The sequence below is a fragment of the Chinchilla lanigera genome, unplaced genomic scaffold (assembly GCF_000276665.1).
Source record: "Chinchilla lanigera isolate Chin_1 unplaced genomic scaffold, ChiLan1.0 scaffold00211, whole genome shotgun sequence".
Classification (NCBI taxonomy): domain Eukaryota; kingdom Metazoa; phylum Chordata; class Mammalia; order Rodentia; family Chinchillidae; genus Chinchilla; species Chinchilla lanigera.
Window position 1 is genome coordinate 61,921 of NW_004955612.1, and position 17,896 is coordinate 79,816.

Here is a 17,896-nt window from a genome sequence, read left to right on the forward strand (position 1 = left end):
CCCCAGGGAAGATGTTAGAGCCTCCACTGCCATTAACCCTTGGCAAGACCTCTGCAGAGTCCCCTCTCTCCATTGTCTGCCCTGCGTGCACCGTTGCCCAATGAATCCGTGCTCCATGGCAGGGTGTGCCTATCCCAGCCAACTTATTCCTCAGTGCAGACAGCCTGTGCAGGCCCAAGCAAAGGGCTTTATTCTTACCAAGTCCAGGGCTTGTGCCTGCTTTAGGTCATCCTCCCCTCGGAGTCTCCTCATACACACGCTCCTCTTTTTGAGGGTTAGGAACCCCTTTGAAATGGTTTTCATGGGGATCTCTGCACAGTGCCAAGCCAGGTCCCCACTTGGAGTGGCACTGACACCTGCTCTCTTCTGTCCTTGAACCCTGCTTGTCCTGGATTACCTCCCTGTGTCTACCCACTGCCTGACAGATGAGCACTGGTAGATAAAGGCCTTTGTTCCTTTGTCTTGTCATATGGTTTTGTTTTTTTTTTTTTTTGAGACCGTGCATCATGGCTTTTATTTATTGAACAAATACTGAGTACCTACTGTGTGCCAAGCTGTGCAGGACATGGTAGAGCACTGGAGATGGGACCTTGAATGGGCAGGAGAAGGTCCTTGCTCTTAGAGAGTTCATATTTCAGGGAGGAAAGATAAGGCTGTATGCCACCCACTCAAGGAGGGAGCAGTGGTGAAAACATCAGGCCAGGTAGAAAGGGAGGTGACTTCAGAGCAGGATGCTGGGAGCTGTTTCTGTGTAGGGAGGTCTCAGGGCACTCCTTAAATAACAATGTCGGGGCTGATGGGGTGGTGGTAGCCATGGGTGACTAATAGTTTTCTTGGTGTAAGATTTAGGTTTCTCATTCTTCCTAGTTTTTGCCCTGTGTCATGAGGCAGGATTAGGTAATTTAGGAGGTCAGCTTCTTAGAAAAAAGTTACACGGGGCCTATTTCAGGAGATGCACACCCAAGTCAGAAGAACTGGGTCATGCTCATGGCATCCCAGCAGCAGCAGTCTGAGGTCCACCCCTGAAAATGGGGATGGGAGGGTTGTCCCCAGGAAGAGCCATTGACTTAAAAGAAAACCTGGGAAGATTGGCAATATCGACTGTCACATGAACACACTTTAGGACTGACCTCATGCTGCATTGCTGCAGAAGAAATAGTTCTTCCCCTTTGGGTTATTTTATCTGTCAAAGGGCAGAGAATGATATACTAGGCTTAGTGGCACACCTGTAATCCCAGCAGTCAGGATGCTGAGGGAGGAGGATCACTGTAAGTTTGAAAGACCAGCTTGGGCTCCATAGTGAATTCAAGGCCAGCCTGATTTATATGGCAGGACCCTGTCTCAAAAAACAACAAACAAACAAAAAAGGCCCAGGGCAGGGGATGTGCCAGGGAGTGACAAAGCTGAATGAAGCCAAACCACTCAGGCCCAGAGGGTCTGTCCATTGGCTGTTGAACATCTTCATTTAGGACGGAGGTGGTGGAGACTGACAAGGCATTTGAGTGGAGCGTTGCATACTACCTACTGTAAAGGTGGAAAATGTGGGGTGACCCTTGCATGATGCAACCCTGGCTGGTTGGGTGGTTCAAAAAACACTAATTTTTCCTCTTTCTGTGCTGAGTCATGGAGAAGGTCTGTGGGCTTGTGGTTTCAGCTATCAGCACTCAGCCAGAGGGACCTTTGAGTGTTGAGGACAACAGTGATTTGTGTCCTTAGGAGCTGGAAAGCCATGGCCTTCCTGAAGTCAGCAACATCATCTTTGGTGTTTCACAGAGGAGAAAACATCTGTAATTTGCCCAAGTGCACACAGCCTCTAATGGCTGAACTGAGGTTCAAGGGCTTTGGAAGGGAGAGAATCATGGCTTTGAATCTCATGGCAGATGACGTTACTGACCTCAGGAAGTGGTAGTGAGGCTTCAAGAAAACACCACATGAAAGATCCTTTAGTGTGTGCACAGCCTAGCACACAGTAGGTGCTCAGAACATATTGGTGTTCATCTCCTAGTCTGAATCACAGTTAAGACCAAAGCATTTTGCCTAATGGCGAAGAACACAGACTCCAGTGCAGATGGTCTGAGCTTGAAGTTCTGCCTCATCACTTACTCTTAGGTGACCTTAGCAAGCTACTTCCACACCAGTTGCCCCCACTTTACTTCAGCCAGTGCCTGTCACACAGGGAGCATGATGTGTCAGCAATCATAACTGTTATGGTTGACCCTGGGATTCAATGACTATAAGCTCTTCTGGTTTAAGAAGCAGGTGCAGTCTGCATTTCTCTACTCTCTTTCCTCTCAAATGACAGAAGAAGTCCGAGAACATAAAGGCAGTCTAAGCCACCAGCATAATCATGCTTTGAGGACAAACCGGTGACTAGGGAGAAGGCTCTGAGGAAATCTGGAGTTGCTGTGTGACCTTGCTTCCTAGATTCCTAGAGACCCAAGTTTAGCTCTTAAATCTGTAAATTCCCTTCATGAGTGATTTTCCCTCACATCAGTGGGGTCATTTTGTTCTTGGAGGCCTGCCACTTCCTTAATCCCAAAGCAGCCTGTCCAGAGGAAGCCAAGGGCTTGGGTTTGGGGGTTTCATAAACACGGTCACCTGAGCAGGCTCTGCATTGCATCACTGTTCCCTGGAGCTGCTTGGTGTCCCTGGACAGCTGGGCCTCATCCTTGTGATACAGCTCAGTTCTTCAGTGTGTTGATGCCCCAGCAGCCACCTTGGTGTGTCCTGCTTCTTTTGGACACATCCACAGACTTAAGCCCCCTGCCAGGCCTCCCTGTTGCAAGCACCTTCATTCTAATCCATCCTTTGCATTTGGGTCCTGGAGCCCCTGCTTCGGCAGGTGTGACACATTAGCAACACTGGCCACTGGGAAGAACAAGGGATCTTTGGCTCCAGAATTGTTGAAGTGTGCAGACTTGCCCAAATCAGACTGTCTTTGCAGCATTTCAGTGTACACACCAGAGTGTGGGACAGGCAGGGAGTAGAGGATTCACTGCCATGTAATTCCTCAGGTGCACTTGGTCCCTGGAGACAGAGCTTTAGTGGTGGCCATGCTGTCCATGCTTGAGACCACAGTGACAAGCGTCCCAGCCCCAGGGATTTGTAGCATGGAATGAAATTAGCCATACTATATTTTAGCACTTTTCAAAGCCCATAAAGTCTGTGGAAGAACAGACTTAAGTGACCATTTATATAGTGCCGTCTTTCTTTCTTTCTTTTTCTTTCTCATTCATTCATTCATTCATTCATTTTTTCTTTCTTCTTTCTTTCCTTCTTTCTTTCTTTTTTTTGAGACAAGGTCTTGTTATGTAGTTCAGGACGGCCTTAAACACATTATGTAGTTTAGGCTGACCTTGAACTCGAGGTAATCTTCCTGTTTCAGCCTCCTGAGTGCTGGGATTGTAGGGTTGGGCCATCATGCCTGACCTTATAATGCCATTCTTACATTTATCTGTGCATTTTAAGTTTCCCTCAGCTGTCCACTCTGTGAGTTTAGCTTCAGATTAAAAAGCCCATTGCTAGTGTGCATGGAGAGATGTAGAGCCACACATTTATATATGGACCTCAGCATGCACAGCATCCTGGGAAGGGGTGCATCAGACTGCATACACAATCATGGCTTATAAGAGTTGACAGACATTAAAGCAAACTGCTGTGGAGAAGTCTGGATTGAATCTGTTTATCTCAAACTCTGATTTTAAAAAGACCCTGGAACATGCTTATTAAAGTAGCAAACTTTCCCTGTGAACCTTGCCAAGATATCAGTTTTTAACCACATCTTTCCACAAGACTGGACTCACACGACCAATCTGCCAAGGAAGTGGCATTTTCCTGATATACCAGTCAACTGCAGCTCACTTGTTCAACAACAGGTATCTACATATAGAGCAAACACCTGTCCATTTTACCAGGAACTGGACTAGTAAGTGTCAGAAAGATGGCTAAAAACCAAAGGCCTAGAGGAAGGGACAGCAAGGGATCACACTCAGGGAGGAGAGTCCAAGGAAGTTCGTTGAAAACACTGCCATTGACTGATAGTAAAGAACTAGGGAGGACTTGGGATAAAGATAGAGATGAAAGGACCAAATAGTTAGAATTGTGATTCATCCAGTCTGGCTGGAGTACAAGGGAGCCTGGCTACCTCTGACCCCGTGACCACAGTATTTAGGAAGGCAGCTTTGTTTCAGGGCTGTTGTTGAACTGCGATTCACTCGGGGTCTTGTGGTGGTAGATGTGGTGAGAAACATTGCTGTGTGAATCCCAGAGCTTATATAGCTCGTGGATTGTGCTGTGGAATCAGTGGGGTATGGGAATCTAACCCTAGGTGCAGCCAGGTTATTATTTGCTTTTATTCCTGCTCTGTTAAATGCACGAGTCAGTGACAAGTGACAGGTCACACGAAGCGTGGCTTCTTGTCAGCGAGAGCCCTAGATACTCAGACATGTCTGTAACTGTGATATTTGTCCTGGGTGTGTTCATGACTACTGACATGATTGCAGCATTTAGATATCGGGCTTGAGTTTGCAGAAAGAGCAGAAAGAAAGCAGAAAACAAAAGTTTAGCATGGCAGGCTGCGAGTCCAACCTTTCATTCGTCACATCTTCTGTTAAACACCTGTTTGGGGGCAGTGAAATAGACTACAGCAAGCTCTGGACTTAGATCTGTTGAATGTTGAAACTTCAGCTGTGCTACCTAAAGCTTTGTGATCTTGGGCAAGTTACCTAACCTTTCTGCTCCTCAGTGCCAGTCCCCTCTAAAATTGGATCAGTGTTAGACCCCTCTTGCTGGGGTGGTTGTGAAGATAGAGACACTCCATGAATGGCTCCACACATTTTACTACGATGGGTATTAGTATATGCCATGTTCCAGATCAAAGTGTGAACTTACTCGGATTGGACAGCCAAATGTTAGTTAAATAATGCAGATTACCTCGCAGGGACCTGGCCTCATGTAACGGATTGGAGAAAGCTGAGAAAATGTGGTTTGACCTAACTGCTGAAGGATGGCTGCATTTGCTATGTGAAACAAGGTGGCAAGGACATTCTGGTCCTGGCAAGAAATCTGGTACAAGCTTCCTGTGGTCCTCAGTTACAAGGAGGCTGTGGGAGCTGGGCATGGTGACACATATCTGTAATCCAAGCACCTGAGAGGCTGAGGCAAGAGCACTGCTATGGATTTGAGCTCAGCCAGGCTACATAGTGAGTTCAAGGAATTCACGGCAAGACCCTGTCTCAAAGATAATGAAACAAAATAAAACAACACAACCACAAACAAAACCCAAAGGCAGCTTTGGTGGAAAAATAGAAAGGAAGCCATCATGCCACAGGGTCCCACAGAACACATCAATGACCAGGAGCAGATGAGTAGTCAGGCCTCGTGTGCGGAATTCTGTGGGCCGCATTTAGGATCTTTACCCCTAATTTGAAAGCAGAAGGATGTCACTGCAGGGTTTAAGCAGGGGATGGATGTGATCCAATCACATTTCCCAAAGCTCACTGGCTGCTGGGGAATGGCTAGGAGCAGAGCCACATGGTCACTATTAAGAGCCCTGATCCACGCTTTTTCTGATGATCTTGTCCCCCAAACCTCCTTGATGGGCAACAGGGATCCCTGCATGTGCAAATACAGGTGCTCAGGACCCCACCTGAGGGATGGCAGTGGAAAACGCAGTGATGAGGTATGTAAAGATGAAGACAGCCCAGCTCCACATTCATTCATTCATTTATTTTTTTTTTTTTATAGACAGAGTCTCATTCTGTAGTACAGGCTGGCCTCAAACTTACATTGATCCTCCTGCCTCAGCTTCCTGAGTGCTTGGATTACAGGGGCGCAGCACCACACCTGGCTCCAGCTACACTTTATAAAGCAATTTTTATTTTATTTGTTTTGTTTTATTTGTTAGAGATAGGGTCTTACTAGGTAGTTCAGGCTGGCCTTGAACTCATGTAGCCCAGGCTGGCCTCAAACTCACAGCACTCCTCCGGCCTTATCCTCCCAAGTGCTGGAACAACAGGAGTGCACCACCATGCCCGGTTTAAAAGCAATTTTTAGGAAACTCCTGAAGAGTTAAAACTGCAACTTGGCTTGACTTTAAATGTAGTGTTTTGTCCATGACTTTTTTATTTTGTTGGGATTAATAAAATGAGAAGTACAGGCACATAAGTAGCTCAGATGTGGTTAGTGGTGATTGAATCATTTATACTCCTCACCCGGGTCTGGGTTTAACATCAAGCACAGGAAAGGTGCCAGTGCCACTCTCAAGGGACAGCGTTGTTCACCTCTTTGAATTCATTGTGGGCTTGAGCCCAGGGCTGCTTTGGCCCCAAAGGTATTGATCAGACCTTGCCCAGCTCTTTTATAAAGTTATTAGAGTTAAAGATAAAGCATATTAGATACCCTAGTCTTAGTAGATGGTCAAAAAATGATAGGCAGTCCTGCGTGTTTCTTTCCACTGTGGGTAAAATGTGATTTGTGGAAAAATCCTGGACTCAAATAGGCCCACCTATGTGCTATTCTAAGTTATGTAGACCAGATTTTCTACCAGCTTCATCTGTCCATCTGTTCATCAGCCCTTGCACCCATCCATCCACCCATCTACCTATCTAACCATCCACCCACCCACCACCAACCTATCCATCCATCCATCCATCCATCCATCCATCCATCCATCCATCTATCCACCCAATCACCCATCCACCCATCCACCCATCCACCCCTCTACCCAGCCAGCCAGCCAGCCAACCAACATATACAGTCTCTTTAGATAGACCTAGGAACTAGCACCTGGAAATAGAGTTATGGACTCTCACTGAACATTGCTCAGGGAAAATGCAATATTAAAAAGAAAAAAGCCAGGCATAGTGACACGCACCTGTAATCCCAGTGCTCAGGAGGCTGAGGCAGGAGTATCGCCATGAGTTCCAGCCTGGGCTACATAGTGAGTTCAAGACCAGCCTGCACTATATAGCAAGATCCTGTGTCAAAACAAACAACAAAAGAAATAGCTATTTACAATCCAATCTCTATGTCTTGATTTACCATGCTGGGCATGAAAGAACCTCCAAAGCCAGGTTTCTTCTTGCAAAAGCTCCTCTGAGACAGTGTCACCATATAGCCAAGATTGCTGTGGGGTCTGGGACCTCAGCTTCACCCTAGTGGCTGGAGACACTTCCATGCCATGGGAGCAACAGGTACTCAGCCTTGGGCTGCAGGCAAGGTAGGTGAGTCCAGCCCCGAGATGGCAGGTGTGACATGTGGTACCAGAGGATTAATTATTCAAGGTGGCAGGATACTGGGGATTAGGTGAAGGTCTCCGGGTTTTTATCTTCCCTCTGGAAATGATAGAATTTCAGTCTTGGATGATGTCAGTAACATCCCTCACTCAAAAGGGACCCTCCAAGAGTCTATTTAACTTCCAGGTCTCCCACTGCAAAGTGTTTAGAAGCCCTTCGAAGCTCTGAGTAAGGTTGTAGTTGCCTCTCTGTCTATGGTTGGTTTTTACTCCAAAGTCTTGAAAATAAGCAGTTAAGAAACTGGACTTAGCTTGATATGGTGGTGCATGCCTATAATCCTAGCACTCAGGAGGCGGAAGCAGGAGTTTGAAGCTGGCCTCAACTACACAGTAAAATTAAGGCCAACCTGAACTATGTAGATCGTGAAACCTTGTCTAAAAAATAGAAATCTGAACTTTGAAATATCTCTGCTACTGAAGAACAGGTGACACTCTGGGGACATTTAGCTGTCCCCATCTGGGCCTTTTTCAGGGTGTTGGTGCCAGGCAAGCAGACAAGGCACTGGCCTAAGAAGCCAGAAGATCTGATTTCTCTCCTGAAACTGTGGGCAGCCCTGGCCAAGTTCTGTCACTTCTGGCGTTGAGTTTAACCTCAGATAACCACCACTCACTGGTCCTCTAATGGTCAAGTTGTAACAGAAGGTTACAAAAAGATCTACCAACTGCAACATTCTCTTTTTTCAACCCACAAAGAGGACCATTTGTGTTACCTTTTGTATTTTAGTTTTCAATGTCCTCTCCTGTACTAGATTACAAGCTCTTTGAATCCCCTTCTTATACCTGTATACCATGGTAGCTCCTAGAAAGTGTAGCAGAGTGCTTTCCACACAGTAGGTATTTCGCAGATATGTCGTCTTTCTTGATTATACACTGCATAGGGAGCTCTACACGCAACCTATTGGTGGCCAAGCACCTCTGGAAGCCACCCAAGTAGCAGTAATTGACAGATAGGGTGACCAAGTCATGATGAATGGTGCAACAGTGCAGAGGGAAAGCTACATGCTTCTCTACCAGCTGTTCCTTTCTGGTGTACTGAAGGAAGAGTGGGACTTTATGACGAAGGACTGACTCATGTTCCTGCACTGCTGGAGTCAGAAGCTGTTTTCTGACTGAGATCACAGCTGTTTACTACTTTCTGCCTTTATGTTGTGGATGGCAGAGGGACTTCGGCGAGTGGTATCGGTTACCACTGAGTCAAAGTATTTCTGACTTGAAACACCCAGGTCACGTTATCTGCCAGGTCATTGGAGTTTGGACTCCATTTCCGGTCTAAGATGCTTTAATTCGTTGGTGGTGGTGGTGGTGTTGGTGGTGTGTGTATGTGTAGCCATTTGTGTGTGACTTTGCACTACAGATGCTTTGGACGTTGTGAAATTATTCACACCGAGTACTGATGCTTTCATTTTTGTCAGTGTGGTAACAGTTTTAGGCTTCCGGCTCTTACTGATGCAAGTTCTTGTGGTGGTAGGATGTGGGTCTTTTCCCAGCTTGTCTCTCACCTCCAGGTTAACAGACTCAGTGCAACTAAACATTTAAGTAGCACAAGAAAAAAAATCAATATTATTGTATCGTCTACCCCAGGGATGGAAGCATAGAAACCATCCTGCGTTAGTGTGTGCCGCTAGAGAAGAGCCAGGCAGTGAGACTGCCAGCTCGAATTGTTTTCCATAGATCGTGAGAGTGAGAAGTACATGTGAGTCACACTCTCAACTAGAAGAGATATTTTGCTAATGTCTTGAAGTGGGGAAATAATCTCTCTCTGGGATTTAGGAAAGACTAGAAGTAGGGAATTATGTTTCTTATGAGGAACCTTTTCCAAGTTGTGCTGCCACTTTGTGGCCATTAGTAACTGATTGTGTCTGTCTTCCGTAGCTTGGAATTGCAATTGGGTTCTTGGTCCCTCCGGTTTTGGTACCCAATGTCAACGACCAGGACAAGCTTGCCTACCACATCAGCATCATGTTCTACATAGTAGGAGGTGTGGCTACTCTCCTCTTCATCCTGGTCATCATCGGTAAGGTCATCAGTAGACTGAGAAGTGGGCAGGGAGGTGCAGTTGCCTTTGGTAGGATCCTTAGGAACATGGCCCTAAAATACCTTGGACTTTCACAGAAAATGGAGGCCAGGCTGCTAGGGTCTTCCAATGTTTTAACCTGTAAAGTTTCCCCCAGTACAGTTCCCAGCTAATCCTGTGTACTTTGTCAGTGGCTCAGTAGTCTCCAGTTCTACTTCACCAGAGTTGGGTAGCATGCTGGTCCCTTTGATGAACATTCTGTGAGATCCCACACCCTCAAGGAACTGTGTTAAGAACACCTGACCTCAGGTGGGTAAGAGTACCTGACCCACAAGTAACCTACTATATTGGTCCCATTTACAAAGAAAAATGAGACTTGCTGGGCCTGGTGGCACACACCTTTAATCCCAACACTTGGGAGGCTGAGGCAGAAGGATCATTGTGAGTTTGAGGCCAGCCTGGGCTACATAGTGAGCTCATGGCCAGCCTGAACTGCATAGAGAGACCCTGTCTCAAAAAGAAAAAAAAAAAAAAAAAGACTTGAGGGAAGTTATGAAAGTTATTCAAGATTAGATAGATAGAGCCAAAGATATAGCTCAGCAGCACAAGTGCCTGCCTGATAAGCGCAAGGCCCTGAGTTCAATTCATGGTACCAAAAAAAAAAAAAAAAAAGATTAGATAGGTAGATTAGATAATCTTATTTGAGATTAGTGGCAGACTGGATTCAAATCTAAGTGTTTCTAACTTCATACTCCAAATTTCTAAAAGAAAAACAGAAATTTATCTACAAACATGAATAGTGTCAGTGGTTGAGTTGAGAATACTCAGAGGCTACATTTCTCAGATGCTTTTCAAAAGAATTATAAATAGTTATTGTTCTTGTTGCTGAGACAAAATACCCAACACCCAAAGTTAAAGGAGGAGAGGTTTATTGTAGCTCAGTTTATAGAGGTTTAAGTTCATAGTTGGCTGGTTCACCTGAAGGATGGCATGGCAGAGGGGAAACACAGAGGAGAAACAATTCCTGGTGGGCAGAAGGCAGCAAGCAGCCAAGTAGCAAAGCAGCAAGCGATGACAGCCACCCTCTTTCTGTCCTTTATATTATTTCCAGACTATGCACCCTTATGGAGGGTAGCACTCACATCCAGGGTGGGCCTTCACATTATCCATACCCAGAGCTATGCCAAACCAATCAGTGGACTAGTAGATCATAACCATCAATCTCAGGTAACTACCATAACATTTTATATGGACATACATTTAATCATGGAGGCATTTGATCAACAGAATTTTATGTCTTCTGTTTTCACCTGAGGGATGTCATGTAAGTGTGGATTAATTCAGAAATAGCAAAGTAGAAGCTGTCATTTTCAGTTAGTCACCTGCCTAAAGGTTAACTAGTTTGTCCCTGATGCCTCAGCGTTCCATCTCCTGTGTTAAAGGTTTCATTACTGCCTGCTGGCCTGACCCCCAGAGTCAGACGGTTCTGTAACTGTGCACCTCATCTAACTGTTCTCACTCTTTACTCCCGCCATGGATCCGGTACAAGAAGGGGCTGCCTGATGCCTTTTAAAACTGGCAGAAGCCAGGTGCACACCTGTAATTCCAGCACTCAAGCAGCTGAAGCAGAAACATCATTGTGAGTTTGAGGCCAGCCTGGGCTACATACCAAGTTCTAAAAAAAAACCACTAAAACTAGCAGAATATCACAGACAGAGGCCTAGGTGCCTTGGGAAGGTTAGAAACAGGGGCGCTATAGCCATGAGCAGGGAAGAATGATACAACCATGGCATCTTCCTCAGCTAGACTTTGAGTTTTAAATTGTAATGTGGCCATCAGCCAGGCATGGTGGCACACTCCTGTAATCCTAGAGCTTGGGAGGCTGAGGCAGGAGGATTGCTGTGAGTTCAAGACCACCCTAAACTACATAGTGAGACCCTGTCTAAAAAGAAAAGGTAATGTGGCCAACTCCAAATTCTTGTGTGTATAGCAGATGAGGGCCTAGTTCTTTACAACTGAAAACCTCGAAGGTAGGACATTTCTTTTTGGCATTTTATTATCAAGCACAGGTAGTAGCTAATTCAGTAAAGAATGGAAAATCATATCTGACCTCCAGTTTATGGCTGCCAAATCCTTTTTTTATTTTATTTTTAAATTTTTCTTGCATTTTAAAAAATTTTATTGGTACATTTTAAATATACGTAATGATCACATTCATCATAGGGAATTTGTATCTGTACACGATGCAGCTTGCTGCTTTTTTCCCATCCCCCTCCCTCCAGCGCCTCTTCCTCTCCTTATTTACTCAAGCTTTTTTCCTGCTATTCTCTTTTCTTTTCCCCTCCTCCCTTGTTCCCCTTCCCATTTGAACTTTTTCTTCCCATTTCCAATATCTATTATACATGTTGGCTCTTAATTACACTTTCAATTTCTCACACCGGCTACTGGTACAGAGCTGGCCTTGCTCTTTCCTGATGGAAGGGGGGCGAACAGGTAGGACAATGAGGAGGGGTTCCCAGTGGGTGGAAGTTCTGCAGGACTCTTTGTGGAGGAAGAGGAAGCAGCTCTGAAGTCAGGCCTGGAGTGTTTTGGGGGTGGGGGCCCCTTTGATCTGCCAAGAGAGTAAACCTTATTTCCAGAGCTTCCTGTCTTGGAGAGAGCCTGCTGCCCTTTCAGGAGCCATCACAAAGCATGGGAAAGCCATGCGCCCCTTACTTAGCCTCAGCCCTGGGACCAATTTAGCCAAATAACTAATTAAACTGTCCTCGGAATACCGAAAGTCACTCTGTGGTCAAAACAGTCATACGAATTGCACTGAAATAGAGATAAAAGGAGTGGTTTTCCCACATTCCTTCTCTGGCTCTTGGAATCAGAATCAGCTTGGAGGAATGCAGCTTATTCTTGTCTCCGTCATGAGGCAGATATCTGACCCAAAGTTGCCAAGCTAGGAATGAACTCCGTGCTTTGCCTATAGAAGAAGAGCCTTTCCACTTACTGACCCCGGGAATATGTTGGTGTAGCTGCCTCATGCTGGACCCTGTGCCAAACATGGGCAACACAGGCCCCACGCCCTCAGAAGGAGGCCTGGAGCTAAGCCATTAACTGGGCTCAGGAACCCCAAAGCTGCAGCCTCTGCTTCTTTCCCAGCCTGGGCCACTATTGTATTCTTTTAATGTTCTGTGGTGTGTCACTTGCTGGTTACTATGGGGCTCCTTGATCTTTGATCCTTGCCTGGGAATGAAGCCCTGGTTTCAGCCCTCCAGGAGCCATTAAGAAAAAGCAATCAAAGGAGCTCGTGCTGAGCCTCAGAAAATGAGAAGCAGCTTCTGGAGGGGAGCTACTGAGCACTAGCTGAAGAATGAGCATTTGCTTTGGAGTCTTACTTAGCTCCTTCCCCAGTGGTGGAACCACAGGTTGCTCAGGTGGGACCACTGGACTTCTCAGTCACCTCCGTTTCTTTCCTCTCAGTGTTCAAGGAGAAGCCGAAACACCCGCCCAGCAGGGCGCAGTCCCTCAGCTATGCCTTGGCGTCCTCTGATACTTCCTACTTGGGCTCCATTGTCCGGCTCTTCAAAAACCTCAGCTTTGTGCTACTTGTCATCACCTATGGTAAGGAACAGATGTGGCCCCAGGCTTCCTTGAAACTGGGAACAGGAGGTGAGCAAGCAGCCAGGTGTGTCTCCGCGTCCTCCTCTTTCCAAGTCCCAGGAGTGCACTGGAAGTCGTTCAGGCCTTCAGAGGCCAGCTTTGCCTGAGGGCCTTCTCATGTGCTGAAAAGTCCACCCTGGAAAGTCTTTCCTGCTGTGCCAAGTTATCTGACCAGTGCGTGTCAGTCCTCCACATCCCATCCAGTGTCGCCTCTGTGAAGCAGGGCTAGGTGAACTTTCCTCTCCTACTTACTGTGCCATTACTTGAACCTCTTAATACCATTAAAAAACAAAGCATTTCCAGGTCTCACCCCTGTAGACTGAACTCTGGGAGCGGAGTGTTTGCATGTGAAATTCCTCTGCAGTGGCCATCCTGAGGTAGGTGCTCCAGTAGTGATGAAGGAGGCAGCAAATGGATGCATGCATATGTGAATGTTGCCTCCTCAACCAATTCTCTCTTATCGTGTAATATTGATGCCCCCCCTTGCCTGAATGCAAAATAAATCCCCTTTTATCTCATTTCATTTTCTTGACCTTTGGCAAGAGAAATTTGCATGCTTACACTGGTGTATTAGCTTGCTTTGCTAGATGATGTTTTCTGCATCTTCTTCCCAATTTTTTTTTTCCGATACTGGAGATTGAACCCTGGGCCCTTGCACTGAGATACATCCCCAGCCCATTTTTGTATTTTTTAAATTTTGAGACAGGGTCTTGCTAAGTTGCCTGGTTGAATTTGCAATCCTCCTACCTCAGCCTCTGGAGTGCTAGTATTACAGATATTGCCAAGTGTGGTGGTGGTGCACGCCTGTAATCCTAGCACTGGAAAGGCTGCGACAGGAGGATCACTTTGATTTTGAGGCCAGCCTGGGCTACAAAGTGAGTTCAAACCCAGCTTTAACTGCATAGTGAGACCCTGTCTCAAAAAAGACAAAAAAAAAATTCATATATGCACCACCACACTGAGCTTCCAACCTTTAGTAAGACAGCGGCATCAGAGAGTGGCAAGATCAGAGTACCATGCATTCCATTAAAGCACATCTGTCCAGTAGGTAAACATTTGTCTGTTAACTGGTGCTCTTCATTCAGAAAGTTACAGATCCACCCAGTTGTGCTGACCATTTAATCCACTGGTTAAAGTTAAAATTTAGAGTCAATTAAGTGTGACATACTTAGTAACCTATGAAACAAAGGAATGAGACTGCCTTGGAAAGACTTGCTTTTGTGAAACCCCATTTGACTATAATTTCATGCTATCTATAGGCCCACGAACCACTGTTTTATAGCAATAGTATTTTATTTTAATTCCCACCACAGCCAAGTGGGGTAGACTGAAACTCATCGCTACTAGGTAACTAGACCTTGCTCGTCCAGCTTCTAAGTGGCAGAGCTGAAACTTGAATTTGTGTGACTCCAAAGCCTGCGTTCTTAAATGGCTGTTCCATAATTAACTGGGTATGCACTCCTAGAACTGTGCCCGTGGTTTCACTCTAGACACTGATCAGTGCCCTTTATCTTAAAGTGTTTATCTGCTGAGGCACTAGGTAAGAGATATTGGCCATCCCACTAGAAAAGCAGTTCTTTTTTTTTTTTTTTGAGACAAGTTCTTACTATATAGTTGAGGCTGCCCATGAACTCACTATGTCACTCAGGCCAGCTTCAAACTCACAGCAGTCTTCTTGCCTCAGCCTCCCAAGTGCTGGAACTATAGGTATGTGCCGCCATGCTTGGCCATAAGCAGTCCTAACTTTTCCAGGTATACACAGAAGCCAGTGACTTCTCATCTGGAATAGCTCCAGATTACCCGATTAGTTTTAAAAGTTTCAGTTCTCCATTGCTTGTTCCCTGCAATTTCTCTAAGTATGTCTCTGCATTCACTGATAAAGTTGCTAGCATTTAGAGACATCCGACTGAGGAAGTTATGGCCCATCACAGCAATATATTCAAGCATTTACAGGGCCAACTCTTAGTGTGGAGGTGTGGGGGAAATCACAGGCTATATAGATGGAGGTGAAGCCAGATAGACTTTGGGGTCCCTTCCAGTTTAAGGAGTCAGTGATTTCAAGAACTTCCACATTTCCCTTAAGTGAAATTTTCAGGTGCATTGAACTTTGACCACTGCAGGCCTTATTGCGCCAGACAGCAGGGCATGTGAGGCCTAAGGATTCCGGGGTGATAAGGGCTTAGTAAATGCTTCCTTTAGCTGAAGATGACGGTCATAGTGCCAAGGGGCAGAGAGGCCGTTCCAGAGGCTGAGATCTTCCGTACTGGAGGCTGTTGATGGCAGGGCCAGGCCCTTGATCATGGAAGCCAGACAGCAGGACAAAATGCTCTGGGAGTTGGGTTGCTTCTGGTCACTGCGGATCTCAGCACTAGGTCATACTGTAGTGAGCAAAGCAGTTCCTTCTCCTTCTCTCTTGTGTGGCCGGTTGCCTATATGATTTTCTTTCCACCCAGTACTAGGGGTGGAACCCAGGAGCACTCTACTGAGCTATACCTCCAGGCCTTTTTATTTTTTATTTTGAGACAGGGTCTCACTAAGTTGCCCAGGTTGGCCTCAAACTTATGATCCTCCTGCCTCTCAGTGTCTTGAGGAGCTGAAAGTACAGGGATGTACCACTGTGCCTGGTGCTTGTATGACCTTTAATCTGGCAGAGCAGTTTTTATTTTTGCTTTTGTCTTTTTGACACAGGGTTTCACTATACAGTTCGGGATGGCTTTGAACTTATTTTGCAGCTCAAGCTGGCCTCAGACTCACATCGATTCTCCTGAGTGCTGGGATTACAGGCATATGCCTCCTTGCCTGGAGGGTAGAGCAGTTTTAATCTTGTACTTCTGGACATTCATCCTTATCTATTTGTTAAATTATAATACAAGAAATAAACAAAAGAACACTTCTTGAATGATGGAGGAAGGATTTTGGAAAACATGCTCCTCCAAGAACAATGGCAAAAATAATTGTCAAAATCAATTTTTTTTTCTTTTTTGATTTTTTGAGACAGGGCCTTGCTATGTAGTTCAGACTGGCTTTGAACTCACTATAGTTCAACTCACTGCAATCCTCCTGCTGCCTCAGCTTTCTGAGTGATGGGATTATAGGTGTGCACCACTATGCCAGCTTTAAAATCAATATTATCAAAAAGCTTGCAACAATGCAAGTATGTTTATTCAAGAAAATTGGCTGAGTGTCCTCAGGTCTGGGGGCACATGCCTGTAATCCCAAAACTCAGGAGGATTGCCATGAATTCAAGGCCAGCCTGAACTACATAGTGATACGGTTTCAAAACAAAATGAAACAGTACTTTAAAAATTTTTTTTTAAAATTAGGATGCTTTAAACTAGAACTACATTCCACTTTTGGGCCTCTGGAAGCATGTGACTGTTTTACATAGACAGAATATATTAGCATTTATCTCAAAAGCTTAGGAATATTCCAGTAAGAGCAAGCTAGACTGATTTGGATATTTACGCGTGCCTCATTATAGTCAGAGAACCATAACCCTTATTGCTATGGCAGAGAATTGGGCTAAGGTGACAGAGCCCTTTGCCAACAAGGAAATGATTCTTAGGCTTCATCACAGATGTGAAAATGTTTTTCATTGAACCATTATTGTGTGCTGGGCACCATGCTAAGTGCTTTACATGCATTTGCTCATTTAATATTTCTCATTTATTCATGAGAAATCAAGACAGCAAGATTGAGGCCCTCACTGGAAACCAGACAGCTAGAGAGCTCAGAGCACAGGTGCCATTTCTCTGATGCAAAGCCCAGCTCCTGACCACTGCACTACTTTGCCTCCCAGTGGAGAGAGGACCCTCCTGACCATAGCACTTGGACTCTGAGCCCCACTCACATGAGGCCTGCACCCCGGGAGTGTGTCATTTTCTCGGATTCAGTCTTTCTGACCAGTTGCCTAGAGGCTGAGTCCTTTTGAAGACCCAGAGTGCCAGGGGATCAGAAGCCGAGCCACTACCCATCTTCGGGACTTGGGGGTGACGGGGTCTCCTGTGCCAAAGGTTTGTAATCTCAGAAGGATGGCAGCAGGCACTTCATCCAGACAAGACTCTTGGCTTGCCTCTCCCATTGTTTTAGCTCTAAATGAAAACAAAAGGAACCAAAAAAGCCCTATGTAAATTCAAAGACATGCTTTGTAATCCCAATTGCCTCCCCCACCCGGCTTTGCTTTCCACTGCTGTGAGCGAAAATCTTTGAACATCTATTTAAAAGAAGGAAATAGCTGGGGGAGCTCGGTGGCAGAGTGCCTGCCGCTGCAGCACATGTGAGGCCCTGGCTGCCGTGCCTAAGACTACAAAAAAAAAAAAAAAATCAAAAAGAGGAAAGATTTATTTTTGTCACGCTTTCAGTCCCATGGCTGCTGGCTCTTGGAAGGGCATGTGACAAAGGCATCATCATCTGCGTGGTCGAGCAGAGCCGGTTGAGCAGAGTTGCTCACCTTGTGGCAGCTAGGGAACAGAGACAGAAAGGGAATGGTTGGTGGTGGACACCCTCTGTAAGGTGCACCCCAATGGCCCAACTTCCTCCCATAATGTCCCACCTCCTGAAGTTTCCACCCTTCTCAGTTGACTACAGGCTGGCAGCTAAACCTTCAACACACAGCCATTGGGGGTTATTAAAGATTTAAATTTCCAGACATGGTGGTATATGTCTGTAATCCCACTCAGGAGGCTGAAGCAGGAAGATCACTGAGTTCAAGGTCAGCTGGGAGTACTTAGGGAGCTCAAGACCAGCCTGAACTACATAGAGAGACCCTGTCTCAAAAAGAGTAAATAATGTAAATAAAATAAAAATAAAGACATGCACAGCATGCATCCAAATTGCTGTTGCGCTGGTGAACTTGCTGACTCCCAGCACCCTTTGGCCTGCGCTGTATTTGACTGAGTAAGGAGTGTCTGGTAAGAGTGGCATCTCCAGTGGCTTCCCAA

At 45.7% G+C, this 17,896-nt stretch overlaps 1 protein-coding gene across 4 annotated transcripts in view; it reads left to right on the forward strand.

The window, feature by feature from the left end:
• Window positions 1-17,896, forward strand: part of Flvcr2 (feline leukemia virus subgroup C cellular receptor family, member 2) — a 52,290-nt gene that overhangs the window by 15,198 nt on the left and 19,196 nt on the right. For 3 of the 4 annotated variants that reach the window (XM_005414964.2, XM_013510128.1, XM_005414963.2), the window contains exons 2-3: window positions 9,167-9,308; window positions 12,777-12,917. In XM_005414964.2, the coding sequence (XP_005415021.1) occupies window positions 9,167-9,308; window positions 12,777-12,917 (283 nt within the window). The remainder of the gene's footprint in view (window positions 1-9,166; window positions 9,309-12,776; window positions 12,918-17,896) is intronic. The other variant, XM_013510129.1, reaches the window with a different exon arrangement.